This window comes from Oratosquilla oratoria, chromosome 24 (genome assembly GCF_046742065.1).
Source record: "Oratosquilla oratoria isolate Oo_2021 chromosome 24, ASM4674206v1, whole genome shotgun sequence".
NCBI lineage: Eukaryota > Metazoa > Arthropoda > Malacostraca > Stomatopoda > Squillidae > Oratosquilla > Oratosquilla oratoria.
In genome coordinates, this window is record NC_134800.1 from 1501064 (window position 1) to 1518811 (window position 17748).

The following is a 17748-nucleotide window of genomic DNA, read 5'->3' on the forward strand; positions in this document are numbered from 1 at the left end:
GAAACATGCATTAGAGAAAAACTCCTGCCCAAATACACTGACAATATATATATATATATATATATATATATATATATATATATATATATATATATATATATATATATATATATATATATATATATATATATATATATATATATATACATATATACATATATGTATAAATATATGTATAGAAATATATACATACATATGTATACATATGTATAAACATATATACATATATATGTATATATATATATATATATATATATATATATATATATATATATATATATACATGTTTGCATGTATGTATGTATGTCCTTATGTATGTACATGTATATCTAATTTCCATACTCTGTTGATGTTTTGTTTTATGAAATGGTAAATTTTAATACAGAAACATTTACATTCGGGACCCCTTACATTTCCGCAGTAGACGGACTCTGGACTTGACGCCGGAGCACCGAAATTTATGGTGAGAAACTGATCTCTGTTCTAATATAATACTTACTCGTTTTATCTCGTGATTTGTAGTGCAGAAGCTGGGTTGTGTCTTCAAATAATTTTTTTATTCAGTTCATCGTATGGTTGCTTTTATATACATAATAACAATTTTTATACAACAAGGCTTTACAATTTTCTCTTATTTTTTTCGATAGTTATTCATTAACTCACCTTTAATCCTATATGAATAGTTTGTGCCTCTCTTATGAAGTTATTTCATTCCCTGATCTCCTCTAAGAAGTTGCTTTGGCATTTTTTAGCTTTTGCTTGGGCACTTTATATCTTTTAAATCGCCCCGAATAGTGAACGGAGTGGTTGAAAATAGATGATGAAATGATGAAATACATGCAGTACAGTGGGATGTTCTTGTGTACTGTCAATTTTTTTTTTTTTTTTTTAGTGGATTACTGGGGGACCATGTACATAAAGTGGTGTGAACAAACCAGCTTATAGTGGTCAGGCCATGCCATGGCATGAAAGTAGTGCTTATTTAATATTATTATATTTGTCATATGTTGTTCCCTAGTATAGTATAGGCACAGCTGAGCCTGAAGGGGACCTCTGTTTTGTCTCACCAATCTAACCTTAGCTCTGAGCAGTGTGGCCGGGGACTGGGATGACCCTTGATCCAAGGAGTTAAGAATGGGAGGAGTGACAAAAAGATTTTGGATAAGTGGGATGGGTGTGTATGCTTTGACTCCCTTTGATGATCATAAAAGGGGAATCATTCAAGTATCATGCAAACGCATTTTTCACTTATATCTTTTTTGCATACAAAAGTTGTATTTTTTCTGTGAAATGGTTATGTTAGGTTAGGAGTGATTGGGCATTGTAAGTTTTGTGTTAAATATCCATGTTTGCATGATGTTTGGAATTGTACCAAAGCCTTTTTGGTATGTATGTGTATAATGAACCAAAGAACCCAAAATTGTTCACCATTGTCCCTCATAGAACAATGAAAAGTGTGAATAATCACATGTGTCATAATCATGTGACATGAAGAATTAACTTTGCAGGGGAGGCTGTGCCCTCAGTCATTCCCTTGACAAGCAATTTATCGGAGACAGTCAGTGGTTCTATCTTGATGGACAATATTGCACATAACTGGAATCACTGAGGTGGTAAAAGAGAGATTTAATAATAATAATGATAAAATTTATATGGCAAAGAATCAATATACATGAAGTAAGACTAGAGATATAGGCAATCTTATTGATTGACTATACACCCAGTCTGCTGTCCATTGCAATAGATCTCTCTCTTACAGGAGATCAACATTTTCTGGAAAGATGCAGAGTAGATGGTGATCTAAAAGAGGTGTTCAAGTGGATCAAAGGCTTTAATAATGATGACACAAACAAGGTCATCATATTAAGACAATAGGGCAGAACTTGCAGTCATGGACTTAAATTGGACAAATTTAGATTTAAAAAGGAAATAGGCAAGAACTGGTTTACAAATAGGGTGGTCAACGAATGGAATAGACTAAGTAACCATGTAGTGAATGCTGAAATTATTGGTTGCTTTAAGAAATGGTTAGACAACTTTATGGATGGGGATGACAGTTGAAAATAGACATGGAACTACCTAGTGTAGGTGTTATGGTCTCTTGCAATCTCCTTTACTCTTATGTTCTTAGTAACTGGCAACAACCTCTATATTGGCCCATAATTCTCTCAGTGAAGAAATATGGTGTTATTGTCTGGGTTTTGCTAGGGTGGCGCAGTGTAAGACATGTTCAGTGCCCTCTGTCTGGTGGTTGCATCTGGAGCAGTTTGTTTCATTGTGTTGATATTGGTAAGATTAAGGAGATATTTTGTAAAGCAGAGTTGACTCACAGTGAAGGTGATCCATTTCCAATACTGTATCGGATTTTAAAAGTAGCTTGAAAATTAGCAATATTTTGAAGATTTATCTTGAAATAATCAAGCCATGCATAGTCAGAAATATTCTTCCTGAAAGTGAAAAAGTTGCTTTTATTGAACCTGTTATCAAGGGATCTGTAAATAGTCAACTTTTAAGCTCATAAAGACCAGTATCAAATTTATCTTTCTTATCAAAGCTTATAGAATGTGTAATTCTGGATCAGCTTCGAGAATTTTTATGACTAAAAGTTTTGCCAGATAAACAATCAGCTTATAGAGAATTATATTCAGCTGAAACTGCACTATGTTCTGTGATAAATTATTTTATTCTTTTGATGGATGATGGAAAGTTTGGTGTTCTGATCCTTTTGGACTTGAGTGCCGCTTTTGATACTGTGGTGCACAGTTTGTTAGTGGAAGATCTGAGAAATATTGGTGTTGAAGGTAAGGCACTGGAGCTAATGAAGGACTACATTGAAAGGAGAACCTATTGTGTACAGATAGGAAATTCCTTGTCTGGAACCCAGAATCTATCAAGAGGGGTTCCACAAGTTAGTTTACTGGGTCCTATTCTTTTTTGTATGTACACAATTGAATTGCCACATATACTGAAGAGACATGGAGTAAGTTTTATGCTATTTGCTGATGATGCTCAGTTTTATTTAACATTCAATAATGTTTATGACACAGTAAGAGAGCTAAGAGAGATTATGATGGAAATTAAGGAATGGATGGATTTGATTGTTAAAATTGAATGAGGATAAAACAGAGTGCCTGATTGTTGGAAAAAGAGGAGATCTAAGTAGGTTGGTGGATATTCAAAGTCTAAATATCAGAGGAAATGAGATTGATGTAAGTAAATCAGTAAAGGATTTAGGAGTGTTGATAAGAACATAAGAACATAAGAAATAAAGGAGACTGCAAAAGACCATAAGGCCTACACTAGATAGAAACCTATCCATGAGAGGACAAGTAGACAAAATTGTTAGAATGGCAGGCTATCATCTGAGAAATATTGCATTTGTTAAAGAAATATATTGATGAGTCTTCATTTAGAAAACTTATACATCATGTCATTAGTAGACTAGACTACTGTACTTCATTATACTATGGATTGCCTAATTACCAGCTAAGGAAATTACAGTATATCATGAACAGGGTTGATAGATTGATAAAAGGTGTGGCAAGACATGACAGAATTACATCTGTACTGATAGAGCTTCCTATTAAAGCCAGAATCATATTTAAGATTTGGGTTATGGTATACCAGACAATTAGATATGGAAAACCAGATTACTTAAGGCAAATATTGGAAGATCATTAACCTGGATCAGCTGTATCACTTAGAAGTAGTGATGATCCTTTTATGCTGGTGGAACCAAGATGTAATCTTGAGATGGGATTTAGGGCCCTCAGGACGTCTGCCCCAAGGCTCTTTAATCAACTTCCCAAAGAGATAAAGGGAAGTAGTAATGTTGATACTTTCAAAAAGAAATTAAAAACGTACCTATTCAGTGATTGCCATACTCAAAACATGCAAATTAGTGAGTTTTATAAAGTGTAATTTATTACCAGAATGATGATGATATAAGGTGTGACTCCATCATTTGATAAAAAAAAATAATAGGGAAATAGAGAGGTAAAAAGAGAACCAGTTCTTGGAAATTATTAATCCCATTACTGCAAGGGACTCTGTACCAATCATTTCCATGTGGCGTTCTATGAGAAGGGTTTTTGGAATGTGTGTGTAGGTGTTCGATTAGGGGTGGTTTTAGTGCAAACTGTTATTATTCTCATTGCTTTATTTTATGTTATTTGTAAAGTATCTTTGTTTTCCTGATTGTTGGGAACCATGCTATGGAAGTGTAGTTGCGTGAGGTTCTTATGAACTTTTTGTTGACTGATTAAAGTCTCCTCCTCCTTAAAAAAAGCCAATGCTTGCAGTTGATTAGTATGTTGTTTTCTTGTCACTTTTCACTGTCGTAGCCTTGATGTGTGGGTTGAAGGTCATAGGAATATCAAAAGTGGGCATAGATTAGTCTTTAATCATAAAAAAATACTGCAACTCAAAGATTTTGTTTAGCTCCGCATGGACACCATTGATTCGCACTTCACTGTAGGGGAGATTGAGTATCTAATTTGTATATATACTGAAAGGCCCTTTCCCTTTTTAGGTGGTGTTGCCAAGTCGACATGCACCCATTAATAAAAACTATTTGTTGTCCCTCCTATCTTTGGTCCTCATCAAATTAATCACGTTGGAACAATGATGCCTATGTAGGCGTCATGAGCCGCGATTGGGTACACGAGGATGCCGATGTCTGTGTCTTGATAACATATTTATTTTGTAGTTGTACTTGGGTTACTCACAGATTCTGTGAACTGGTTTGATCACATTTTCTGTGTTTATTATTACTCAGAGTAAAAGAGAAGTAATACAGCAGTGACTTTCTATTTTATAATGTGAGTAGTGTAGTGAATCATACATATGGCAGCCAATGCTGCACACGAGAATTTGACTCGTACTGAAGTGGTTAAGTGTTATCCCTGTCCCCTGTGACAATTGCTGGGATCACAGACAATGCAGCAAGACCACAGCATGGATCACTAGCCGAAAGATTTTCTCTTGCCACTTCATTACGGGGTGACGCCACCCCCACCTCCTGCATTTAAATGCGTTTTCTCATTCTGCATTCATGGAAACTATGGTAATTATAGTTTGGAATGAATTTTCACTGGTCAGTTAAACAGTGGCATAAGCTTTTGTCTGTTCCCCCCCCCTTGCCTTAACCTTAAATTTCCCCCCATCCTTTGGATGAGGAAAATTATGGTCAAAGCACAGAATCAGTAACGCAGTAAATTAACCACTTCAGTATGAGTCAAATTCTCGTGCTCAGCATTGGCTGCCATATGTACAATTCATCACACTACTCGCATTATAAAATATAAAGTCACTGCTGTATTACTCATTCTCTTTTACTCTGAGAAATAATAAACACAAAAACATGATCAAACCAGTTAGAATGCTGGGGTAACTCATGTGCAACTACAAAAAATATATATAATCAAGATGCTGACACCATCATCCATGTGTACCCACTTTTACCTCATGACACCTAAGTAGGCGTCAGTGTACTGAAGTGGTTAAAAGGTCCTTTGGTAAATTTTTAGAAGTGCACATCTACACAATATAGCAATAGGAAAATATTCATTTAGAAAAAAATTATGATGCATCAACATAATATACGTTTTTCTTGGCAAAAATCAATAACAGAAAAAGTTGCTAAAAGCAATACACTAATGAACAGAACCACTATGACTGCTTGAGATGTCATCTTGTTTTGATAGATGCGGAGGTCAAAGAAATTAAAATATAAATTCATGTAACCTATCCTAACCTAACCTGCATTTAGTAAAGTGGTGTCTGTAATTCTGGAGGTCATCAGGGGTGTTGATGGCCAGTTTATGGCATCCAATCAGATTGTGGGGTGTAGATGAGTTGATAGCTTGAAGTAAAGCATGAGACTCAGCTTGGAAGCACTATTTAAAAAGTATGTAACATGATGATTTCAATTGGAGTGGGAGGACACCCAGTACACAATGTCAATGCCCTCATCAAAGTGACATTGACAAGATTGGACAGATATCACAGCTCCGTTCAGTAGTGTATTTGCTTTTTGCAAGGTTTTTTGTTATTGATTTCCGCCAAGAAAAACGTATATTCCGTTGATGTATTATAATTTATAAATTCAATATTTTATTTTCTATTGCTGTGTCACATAGATGTGCACTTAATTTTTTTTTTTTTTTTTTTATAGTTAATAGCCAAATGCATTAGGAACACAAATAGCATACCCATGCATTTATTTTTGTCTACCAAATTTAGATTTCCCACAGGATAAATCACCCCCCTGGTATTTTGCCATTTTTTCAGTTGTGGGAAATTTATTCAAATTTGCCAAATACTGTCTTGAAGTGTTTTGAGATCACTAGTAGGTACCCACAAGTTGTGATCTTGTGAGAGAGACACCAGAGAGAATTTTCTCACGGTTTCCCTTTTTTATATCCCATCCACTTCCTCACTCCTCAGGACCAATAACAGGTGATTGTAGTTTTCCTGCAAAGTAGACAACAGAGCTTCCTATTTACAAAAATCCTTGAACTTTCCCTCCATGTCCAGAAGGAGACGCACGGCACTTGTCTTTAGACTGGACCCAAATTCGCCATCACCTTCAGCTGTTTTTCTTAAGACTTTTTACACATGGAGAGTTGATAACTTGTGGCTGATCCCCTCGTACTTTCAGCCAGTGGTACAGAAACAGTTCCACACTAATTCAACATAGACAAGAGTCCAAAGTTTCTTCCTGGAGAGATCTGTGGGAGGGTTCAAGGACCATTTTGCCAGCTGCTGTGAGGCTGTGGGTTTTCCACTAGTGAAACTTAGAGCAACAGTTGTTTTAATTATTACCCTTGCTTCCATCTGGAGGTGGAGCTCCAAGGAGTCAGCACTAGACCTCCAGACTGAGCCCAAGACCTCTTTGTTAACTTTTATAAGTCTACCCTCACCACCACCACCACACACACATATTTTAAATACAGTAAAAGGAAAGCTGACAACCAGCATCCTACACATTTTCTTCCATCTCCCTCCTCCTCCCCCTCCCCCCACTTATGCTCATCAGAGTCACATTGCAGTCTTTTTTTCTTGGAGATTAATTTCCACTCAGATAAGAATGGTACGGTGATTTTTAACTTCTGTTCCTGTTTTGATAATTTGCTTAAATCTTCCCTTGACCACCTCTATGACTCCACCTCCTCAGTGTGACATTGCCCTGAAGGATAGAAGTGCTGGTTATCAGTGACAATATCTTCTTGTTCCTCCTCCTCCTCCTCCTCCTCCTCTTCCTCTGCTTCTCTTTACTCCTTTTCCCAATCCTCTTCCTCTTCTTTCATTTCCCCTCTTTCTCTTCCTTGCTGGCCTTTTCTCCCCCTGTTCCTCTTCTTCTTTCTCCTGTATCTTCTTCATTATCTCCTCCTGCACACTGGTGTTACTGAAAATGACCTACATTAAAACACCACAGATAACAATTTTTTTTTCCAGAAAGACCACTCACATAAGAGTACCATGATAGCTGAATGATTAATTTGTGGGGAAGTCCATCAGATGGCTGGAAAACCTCAGATTCTTTTAATGAAACATGAGACATTAGTTATTGTTGTTATTAGAATACTGTCATGTTTTGGGTACATGGGAAAACCAAATGAAGAAAAATTGCAAAAAGAGTGTGGAAGGCAGCAGTGGAGCAGACCTAGTTAGTTAGTTAGTAGGTTTATTCAACAAAATAAAATACAATTTATACATACATATATACAAAATTTTTACAAAATTGCTTGTTGAAAAGGGAGAGCGTGAAGCAAACCTTATGGGGAAATTGCTCTCCCTTTAAGGAAAGAATTATTTTTATTTTATTTATTTATTTTTGTTACATGTTAGTATGATACATACACATACACATATATACACACATACATATATTCACACATATATACATACACATATATACACACACATACATACATACATATACATCTATATATTTTTTTTGCAATGAGGTGCGACACGACGCCTGTTAACTCCGACCTCACGTAGGAATCGGGGTCACATGCGAGCAACGCATCTTGTGGGGGTCAGGTGGGAGGTGAGATGTCAGGTCGATTGTTGACCAGATGATAATTGCTTACTGCGCGGATCCGGGTCACCATCACCTGCAGGAACAAGAAAAAAAGAGCGGCAGACTTGGGTGGTACATGACAGTTTCTCCATGAATACAATCATGAAATGGACCTGAAATGTTCAATATACTAATACTGAGGGGGAGGGGGAGACCAAGAATGGCTTGGATGGATTGGATGAATGGGGCCTTGGGTACAAGAGGAGTGTCTGTTGAGCAAGGAAGGGAGAGGGTAAGGGATAGATGTGAGTGGAAAGTGGTTGTGAATGGATGATAAATTAACATGGCTAAAATGGATTTCTTCTTGTTGGGTCTGCAAAGTCCTGAATAGCTGAGGGAGGAAGATCACCATGTAAATGAATCTGTGGGGGTAAACCAGCTTTGGCTGCCAGGCCTTACTATGGAGGTGCTGTGTCTTGCTGCATTGCATCTAACCCAAACATTGGGTTGGGAATATGGATGATCCTTCATCCACAAGGAGCTAAGACAAAAGGGACAACAAATGAGTGAAGAGTGAGTTGTCTTTGATAAACATGGATCAGTGAAAAATTTATGGTTTCACTGTAATGATGATAATCATTGCCTTTAGTTTTGCTGACTAGAAAACTGAAGCCCCACAGTAGATGGCAGTGCTCCATATGCCTTCCCTTGGATCTTGTTTGAAAAAAAAAAAATAATAATTGTATTTATCTGGATGTTGGGGCATGTTTCAGAGAATGGGTAACCCTTCTCTGGAATGTTGTGGGGACTGTGCAGGAAATTGATGGTTTTTAATGTGGCACCTCCCTCCACAGCAGCAGCACCTGCTAGACTCCATATGTCGTACCACACTAGCACACCTGTGCTCAGGCCACCAGCCATCTTTAAAATTAGAGTACCAGCACAGTCATTTGGGCCACAATTAAATTGCCCCAGATGTAGTGAACATATGGGTTACACAGAATGTCTCATCTTACACTTCCCCAACTTAGTTGTACCCAGACAACGACACAATATCTCTCTCATGAGTGACCTGTGAGCCAGTCTGGTGGATATTACTGGTTACATGGGACTTGTGGGTTTCATGCAAGAGAGACTGTGCAGCAGATAAACAGTAATTTATATTATTTTTGGTCGATTTCTGTATCACCAGCTAACACCACTAGGAGGTAAATGGTTGGGCTTCTGTATGAGAAAAAATGTGATTTGGGGTCGTGGGAAGGAAAATTATCTCGACTTGTCAGGAAAAAAGTCTAGAGATTGTGAATATTCTTCAGTGAATTGTAGAATAATTTTAAGTAATTGTCTTTTACACCTCCTCAAGGTTATGGACATGTTTTATTGGATAAGGTGAGGAGCCCACGCCAGAAGGCACACGGCTACAGCCAAAGCTGCCACCTTTGCCCTATGTGCTTTGTTAGGGCAGGTAACATCTGGTAGGAATCAGTGAGAAGTGAGGGATTGGAACCCACAACTAAAGGAAATACAAGACCATCATGCTTTATAGAATAACTTGTTATTCAGAAAATGCATTCAACTAAAGAAAAGAGAGCAAGGTGCAAAATACGAGACCATCATGTTTTATAGAATAACTAGTTATTCAGAAAATACCTTCAACTAAGGAAAGGAGAGCAATGTGCTTAATATATTTCTTGATTCCAGGAAGACACCAAATTATTCCTGTGATTGAAACTCCAAAACTAGGACTTGGTAACCTTGTTACAGACGTACCATAATTTGCTATGGAAAGTAGGGATGAGTCATATTATGACCTATTAGAAAGTTTTATATAAGAAAGATAACGGCAATTAACTCATCCTTATCTATTAGTTCTCACGGTCCTTTCTTATCAGCAGAAAGTATTTTAACTTGATATTAGCCAGGCTTGATTGCTTTTGTCACTGGCCCACTAGGCCCTGCTTTTTTCAAGCTGAACTGTCATATTAATCTATGGGATAATTGTAATATACAAGAAAGGAGCCATGTTTGTGGGATCTTGTCTTCTGTTCTCCATTTATCATATCTATTTAGGAATTAGTTTATGGTTCCATATCATCTAGGTTGTTCCAGGAGTTTATGCCTCTTTATGGAAAATTATTTTGGTACATCCTCCAGGTTTAGTGCTTTGGTCTTTCTCACAAATGTAATTTGACAGGGTAATGAAGTGTATTAGTTGTATACAATCTATTAAATGCTTTATCAGCTTTAGGCTATCTCGCATGTGGACAGGTTATCAAAGATAATGGCTATGAAACTGAAGAAAGATTAGGGATGAGTATAAAGTGGTGGGAACACTCGCAAAAGGCAACCATTTGAGCAGTATTGGTTGGCAGTCCTTCGGGGTGGTTGATAGAAGGTATGTAGATATGTACAAGGTATGCTAGAAAAATATCGATCAAGACCACAAGCACATTTACAGGTAGATCGTCCAGTGCACTGTCTCACTGCAAACTTTCTATAAACAAATTAGCCTAATTGAAGTATGTGATCTTACTTTATTTTTCTTACAACAAACTTTTTGAAGCATATAAATCCCATTTTCTATTTTAATTTTCAATGTATACCAAGTCTAGTAGGATTGTTTTCGGTGTAGATTGTGCTGCTCGCTAATACGTTTATCCTTGCAAAACAATGGCTGTGGTTTCCTGGTGTACTTTCTTCTTGCCCATCAGCACCATTAGCACAAAGATGTCGTAACCTGAAGATTTAGGTAACCATTGGTGGACATGGCTGAGCAGAAATTTGATCTTGATTGCACAATTCTGATTCTTGTTGGATTGATTGATTGCATAGCATAGGAAGGATCAGTTATAAGGACTTGCACTAGTATTCTTAAATACTGGAAGAGCCGAGGGTATGAACTTTCTTAACAAATGTTAATCATTTGTTCTGAGCATACAATGCTTAATTGTCATGGGCGGTTTCATGCCCAACATTTACATTTCCAAAGATGGCTCTTAATTAAGATGATAGCTAATTCCTTCCAGCTGGTCTTTTTGGTGAATTGAATAATCATTAGCATAAATGGATGCCATATGATAAAGGTCTCCCTCACAAGAGATAAAAATGAGTGAAACTTATTCATTTGTAACCTCATGTGAGTTCAGTGACAGATTAGAGAGAAAGGTAAGCAGGCAGACTGACTCACTCTCCCCCATCTAGAATATTTGTCAACATCTTGAAGACCTGACTTGTGGTCTCCTGACTGGGCCCAAGATATATATATATAAATATATATATATATATAATATATAATATATATATATATATGTTGGACAGAAGGACGACAGAATGAGTGGAAGGGTGGTGAGATAAACACCGAGTAATGTTGGAGTGTAAATTTACTGACGTTTCGTCCTTAACAGGACTTCTTCAGAGTATGAGTACATAAGCATAAAATCAACATATATATACACGCGTTCATGTCCGCGTTCCTGCTAACCCACGCCACTCGAGTCCGCTTGTTTCCTCATCTCCCGGCGGATGAGTCGTCCGAACATTTGAGACAGTTTGATGAATCCGTCCCTCCAACATTACTCGGTGTTTATCTCACCACCCTTCCACTCATATATATATATATATATGTATGTATGTATATATGTGTATATATATATATATATATATATATATATATATATATATATATATATATATATATATATATATAAATATATATATATGCAGAAAGATCACTAAAACAACACATGATCCACAAATTTGGCTCGTAACCACTAAGGAAATTGGAAGGAAACAGTAATTCTCAAGCGCTTTCATGTTATTCACATCTTCAAGGGAATACGAGATGTGAATAACATGAAAGCGCTTGTGAATTACTGTTTCCTTCCAATTTCCTTAGTGGTTACCAGCCATATATATATATATATATATATATATATATATATCACATTATTTCCTTCACTTTGAATGGACATTTGGTGACTGCTACCCTTTTTCCTCTATAAGCAGGTGACAGAAATATTCTTGCTCAAATTTAACACAAACAACAGTCCAATGTTTCTTCCCAGAAAGACCTGTGGGTTGAGGACCCCACTTGAAGCAATTCTTTTTCTTCATTTTCTACTAGTACTTCTTCTTCCTCTTCATGTTGCTATTGTCCTTGTAGATATGGCAATCCTATCTTGAGTAAATTTTATTTTATTTATTTATTATTATTATTATTATTATTTTTTTTTTGTTCCACATGAAATTTGCAGATGCCAATAAGTCTATTGTAATAAACACCATATGAGTACAGAGCCTTTGTTGGTATGACATTTTGTAATCCTATCTTAAGTAAATTGTACTTGTATTTTTTTTTTTTTTTTTCCACATGAAATTTGCAGATGCCAATAAGTCTATTGTAATAAACACCATATGAGTACAGAGCCTTTGTTGGTATGACATTTTGCTTGTTACAACTATTTCAAGCACTTGAAAAGGCTGTAACAAGTGAAATGTCATAACCAATAAAGTCTCCATCCTCACTTGAGGTTTATTTCAATGGAATTTTCTACGTAGCACTCACAAATCACCCTGCTTTAGTATGCAGAAGGAACGACTTAAACTAAGCCACGGACTTCATGAATTGTTGCTCTTGCAGGTTGACGTGAAGAGGGGAAGAAGTAGAAAGAAAAGAAGCCATCATGAGCACCAAGAAAAGGTCCTCCGGCTCGAGAGAAACTATTGTTGACTCGGAGGAAGTGTCCCCTACAGATGATGCTCCTGCGTACTCCCCCGATCCTTCTACGAACTCACAGTGGCCTCCAGTCACCGAGACGCCTTCTGCCAGCACTGCAACGCTGAACGAAAACTCAGCCATAACGTCGCCGTCAGACGAATTTAATACATATTTCACAGATCAAATTGTTAATATTCCAGTTACAGAATCTGTAAGTAGGAGTCGTATATAGTGTATGTAACATTTCGTGCTTAAGAAGCGGGACACATGAATAAGAAATTTCTTCTTTTTATTCCAGAGAGCTTTCAGCTTCCGAAAGCTATGGGCATTTACGGGTCCAGGGTTTTTAATGAGTATTGCATACTTGGACCCGGGTAACATTGAAAGTGATCTTCAGTCTGGCACAGTAGCTGAATATAAGGTAATTCTCTATGTTGTCGTGGACTATAGTTTACTTGTGCTTCTGTTGTTGCAGACAGTCCTCTGCCACTGTCAAGCATTATCTTGTATCTCAAGTGGGTAATTCTCTTTGAAAGGTTACGGTAAACACATAAGTCTTTGTCCATTATAGTGTTGGTCTAATGATAGGGATGGTCCTCAGTGTGGTGTATCGAATGCATGGTTTTATTCTATCAATACCATGTGGTTTTTCCCCCTATAAGGGAGTTAGCCAGCCAAGGCGTGCCTCCACCCTCTACCCCTCCAAGACTCATTTGTTTTCCTTCCACCCTCCACCCATCCTTGCCCACTGCCTGGGTCAGAACCATTGCAGCAAGACACAGCACCTCCACGTCAGAGCCCTTTGGGCTCTGCCAATTTACCATTCATTCTCCACTTACATTTGCCTCTCCTTTCCTTGCTCAACAGACATTCCATCCACCTCTCCCTTGTACACTTCTTTTGCTCATTTTTCTTCACTCCTTCTCTCCATATGCCCAAACCATCCCAGTATTCTTCAATCTCCATTACCACCTCTTTAGCTCCGACTCTTTGGCATGATATTGTCCCCATGGATAGAAATGCTGGTTATCAGCAATGAAATACAATTGCAGGGATTCCCCTTGGCCTCTTGTCTATTATGTCTGTGTCTTGCTGCATTGCTTCCGACCCTTCTGGGCAGCAGGCAGGAGACAGGGATGACCCGTCATCCACAAGGAGCTAAGATGAGAGGGAGGAAAGGGTGGTGGATGGGAGTGGATACATGCCTTTTGTCTTGGCTACCTCCCTTAATAGTAGGAAAAAGTCATTGGTATTTAGATAGATTATTATTATTACTAATTTGTTATGGTAGGCTTATGGAGACTAGTATTTGTGAATAGTTCAAATGAAACCTGTCTAGTGCCATACTGTAGAGATTGTCTTACTTAATTTTCGTTACTGTAAGACTGTTATTTGAATGCATTAAATCATAAAATATAGAATATATTCCATTCTATTGTACTCTGTGCATACATACATGTTGAGATGAAATGTCTGAGAAGTATGGTAGGGGTTACAAGGCTGGATAGAGTGAGAAACAAGGAGGTGAGGAGGAGAGCAAGGATAGAAAAGGAGATGGGAGATAGGGTGGATGAAAGAGTATTGGGATGGTTTGGACACATGGAAAGAATGAGGGAAGAAAGATTAGTAAAAGAAGTGTGGAAGACAGAGGTGGATAGAGTGAATGGGAGGGGATGACCGAGGATGAGATGGATGGATGGGGTGAAAGGGGCATTGAGCAAGAGAAGGATGTCTGTTGAGGAAGGAAGGGAGAAGGGAGAAGATTGGGGTAAATGGAAAATGGCTGTGTATGGATGATATTGTGATGCATGGGAGAGAGTGGGTGGGGGATAAGGGGGGTTAAGGCATGGTTATGTGTGAATGATACATTGATGCAACCTGAAGGGATTTCTGCCCGTCTTCAATGTTTCTGCATGAGAGAATGGAAAGAGGCTGTTGCCAATTAAATGAAATGGCCTTGCTGTAGATGTGCTGTGTCTTGCTGCATTGTTTCTGACCCAAGGCAATGGGCAAGATGCAGGGATGACCCATCATCCAGGAGGAGCCAAGATGAGAGTGAGGGTGGAGGTGAAATAGGTGGTAGTGGAATTATGCCTTTTGATTTTGGCTACCTCCCTGGTAAGGGGGAAAAAGCCCTTGTTATGTGTAAGTACATACATACATGTACCAAAAGGTCTTTTCTGCCTTGTAAGATTTATCTTTTGTCTGCCACAGCTGCTATGGATACTTGTGTGGGCGACAATATTAGGATTGGTTATGCAGCGATTGTCAGCACGATTGGGCACAGTCACTGGGCTGCATTTGGCTGAAATGTGTTATCGCCAGTATCGCACTGTGCCTCGCATATTTCTGTGGATTATGGTTGAGATTGCAATCATCGGCTCTGACATGCAAGAGGTTATAGGAACGTCAATAGCTTTGTATCTCCTCTCCAATAAGGCGTAAGTAAATATTGTCCTTATTTACTCAATAGTGGTCAAGATTGTATTGATGTCTCGTAGTCATTTCTACAAATGATTAGTCATCATTTTATCTTGCCCTACAGTGAGCTAAAGTAATTAATGTATGTAAACATATGCTGAAGAGGATCACAGATATTGATCGAAATATACAGATCTTTCTACTTTTGCCTATTCTTCTCCGAAAGTGGGTCATTAGTATAATTTTACCAATGTGCTACGACATTACTTTGTTGATATTTATATATACATATGTGTGTGTGTGTATTTATTTATATATATATTTATTTTATTTTTATTTCTTTCATTTATTTATTTATTTATTTATTCTTTATTTTTATCTATTTATTTGTTTGTTTTTTCTAGAATACCTTTATGGGGTGGAGTGCTCATCACCATTGCTGATACCTTCACATTCCTGGCTCTTGATCGCTATGGACTACGCAAGTTGGAAGCATTCTTCGCCTTCCTCATCACCATTATGGCTGTTACCTTCGGCTATCAATACATCGTTGTGGCTCCAGACCAGGTGATGGCTGTTATTTGTTTATAAAGCGTGGTTTTCTTGGTGAGATAAATTTCCCTGTCATGTTGTATATATAGATTTAAATTGAGAATACAGGCAAAATCAGATTTAATTATGGGACGTGATTAACTCGTTTAAAGTTAGCCAGAAAAAACTAGCAAAATTATACCGTTTATTGATAGCTAATTTACAAGTATAAATTTATGTAGGTAGCTTTAGTTGATTAAGCATTATGGTTTAACTAATTTTATCCCTGTTACTCCTCTAGTTGAAAGTCGTAGAAGGCATCTTTATTCCGGGATGTTCCGATTGCTCGGACACAGCTCGTCTACAGGCCATAGGCATCATTGGTGCCGTCATCATGCCTCACAACCTCTATTTGCACTCGGCTTTAGTCAAGGTAGGTAGTTGGAAAACTACTTTGTAAGATGTTGTAAACACAGAATCACATGTAGGTAGTCATCGATCACTCGTAAGAGAAATGAGAACCGTACAAGCACAACTGTGTTCAGGTCACCGCCCAATGCTAAAACAATACTCAACACATCTATCTTACCAGAGAGGTAGCCGAGTCAAAATGCAGGCACCCACTCCCACCCATTCCACTCCCCTCCACCACCCTTTCCTCCCTCTCATCTTAGCTCCTCATGGATGACGGGTCATCCCTGTATCCCGCCTTCTGCTCTGGTTCAAAAGCAATGCAGCAAGACACAGTGCATCCACTGCAAGGCCATTTCACTTAATCTATAAACCCCCCTCTCCATCCCCTCATGCATAAAAAGAGAAGACAGGGGGAAATCCCCTCAGGCTGCATCAAAATATTCACACATAACCACTCTTTATTCCTCCCCATCACAAATAACACATAATAGACCTATCTATCTATATACCAAAGGCTCCCCCCCATCTTGTATGGGAGGTAGCAGTAATAGACCTATCTTCATACCCAAGAGCTTTTTCCCCCTTATAAGGGAGGTAGCCAAGTCAAGGGCACGTACCTACTCCCACCCATTCCACTCCCATCCACCACCCTTTCTCCCCTTCCATCTTGACTCCTCATGGATGATGGGTCATTCCTGTATCCCACCAACTGCCCTGGGTCAGAAGCAGTGCAGCAAGGAAGTGACCTGACCACAGAAATAACCTGCCCCAGATGCAACCATAACACAAAAGATATTAAACACATCATCCTGCATTGTCTTATCTTAGCTGTACCCAGACAACAACACCATATTTCTTCTGTAAGTGACTTGTGGACCAATCTAGTGGCTGTTACTAGCTATCTGGGAACTATAGACCTCCTGCAAGAGAAACCTGGGGCAATAGATGAATTTGTCCATTTGGAATTTCTAGAAAATTTGAAATTTTCTTATATTAGCAATGAAACATAAGAGAAGAAGAGAGAAGGAGTTTGAATGTGTTTGAGATGAGGTGTCTGAGAAGTATGGTGGGGGTTACTAGGCTGGATAGAGTGAGAAATGAGGAGGTGAGGAGGAGAACAGGGGTGAAAAAGGATTTGGGAGATAGGGTTGATGAAAGAATATTAGGATGGTTTGGACACATGGAAAGAATGAGTGAAGAAAGACTAGTAAAAGAGGTATGGAAGGCAGATGTGGAGGGAGTGAACATGAGGGGACGTCCTAGGATGAGGTGGATGGATGGGGTGAAGGGGGCTTTGGGGAAGAGAGGAATGTCTGTTGAGGAAGGAAGGGAGAGGACGGAAGACAGAGGTGAGTGGAGAATGGTTGTATATGGATGATGTTGTGATTGCATGAGGAGGAATGGGCAGGGGGGTGGGGGGTGTTGTAGTATGTGTGAGTAAATTTTGACGCAGCCCGAAGGGATTTTCTCCCCGTCCTCTCCTTATATGCAAGGGGGGTCGCCGATTAAATGAAGCGGCCTTGCTGTGGATGTGCTGTGTCTTGTGACACTGCTTCTGACCCAGGGCGGTGGGCAGGGTGCAGGGATGACCCGTCATCCAGGAGGTGCTCAGATGAGAGGGAGGGTGGGAGGGGTG

At 38.5% G+C, this 17748-nt stretch overlaps 2 protein-coding genes across 5 annotated transcripts in view; one reads left to right on the forward strand and one right to left on the reverse strand.

The window, feature by feature from the left end:
* LOC143038368 (protein FAM177B) overlaps nt 1-6074 on the reverse strand; it is a 49126-nt gene extending 43052 nt beyond the window's left edge. The window contains exon 1 of the mRNA XM_076207413.1: nt 5761-6074. Within this exon, the coding sequence (XP_076063528.1) occupies nt 5761-5800 (40 nt within the window). The 5' untranslated portion in view covers nt 5801-6074. The remainder of the gene's footprint in view (nt 1-5760) is intronic.
* Mvl (solute carrier family member malvolio) overlaps nt 439-17748 on the forward strand; it is a 48185-nt gene continuing 30875 nt past the window's right edge. For 3 of the 4 annotated variants that reach the window (XM_076207408.1, XM_076207410.1, XM_076207411.1), the window contains exons 1-6: nt 10270-10424; nt 12669-12957; nt 13045-13167; nt 14961-15187; nt 15572-15734; nt 16000-16131. In XM_076207408.1, the coding sequence (XP_076063523.1) occupies nt 12712-12957; nt 13045-13167; nt 14961-15187; nt 15572-15734; nt 16000-16131 (891 nt within the window). In that variant the 5' untranslated portion in view covers nt 10270-10424; nt 12669-12711. Of the gene's footprint in view, nt 464-10269; nt 10425-12668; nt 12958-13044; nt 13168-14960; nt 15188-15571; nt 15735-15999; nt 16132-17748 lie in introns of those variants that run through there. The other variant, XM_076207409.1, reaches the window with a different exon arrangement.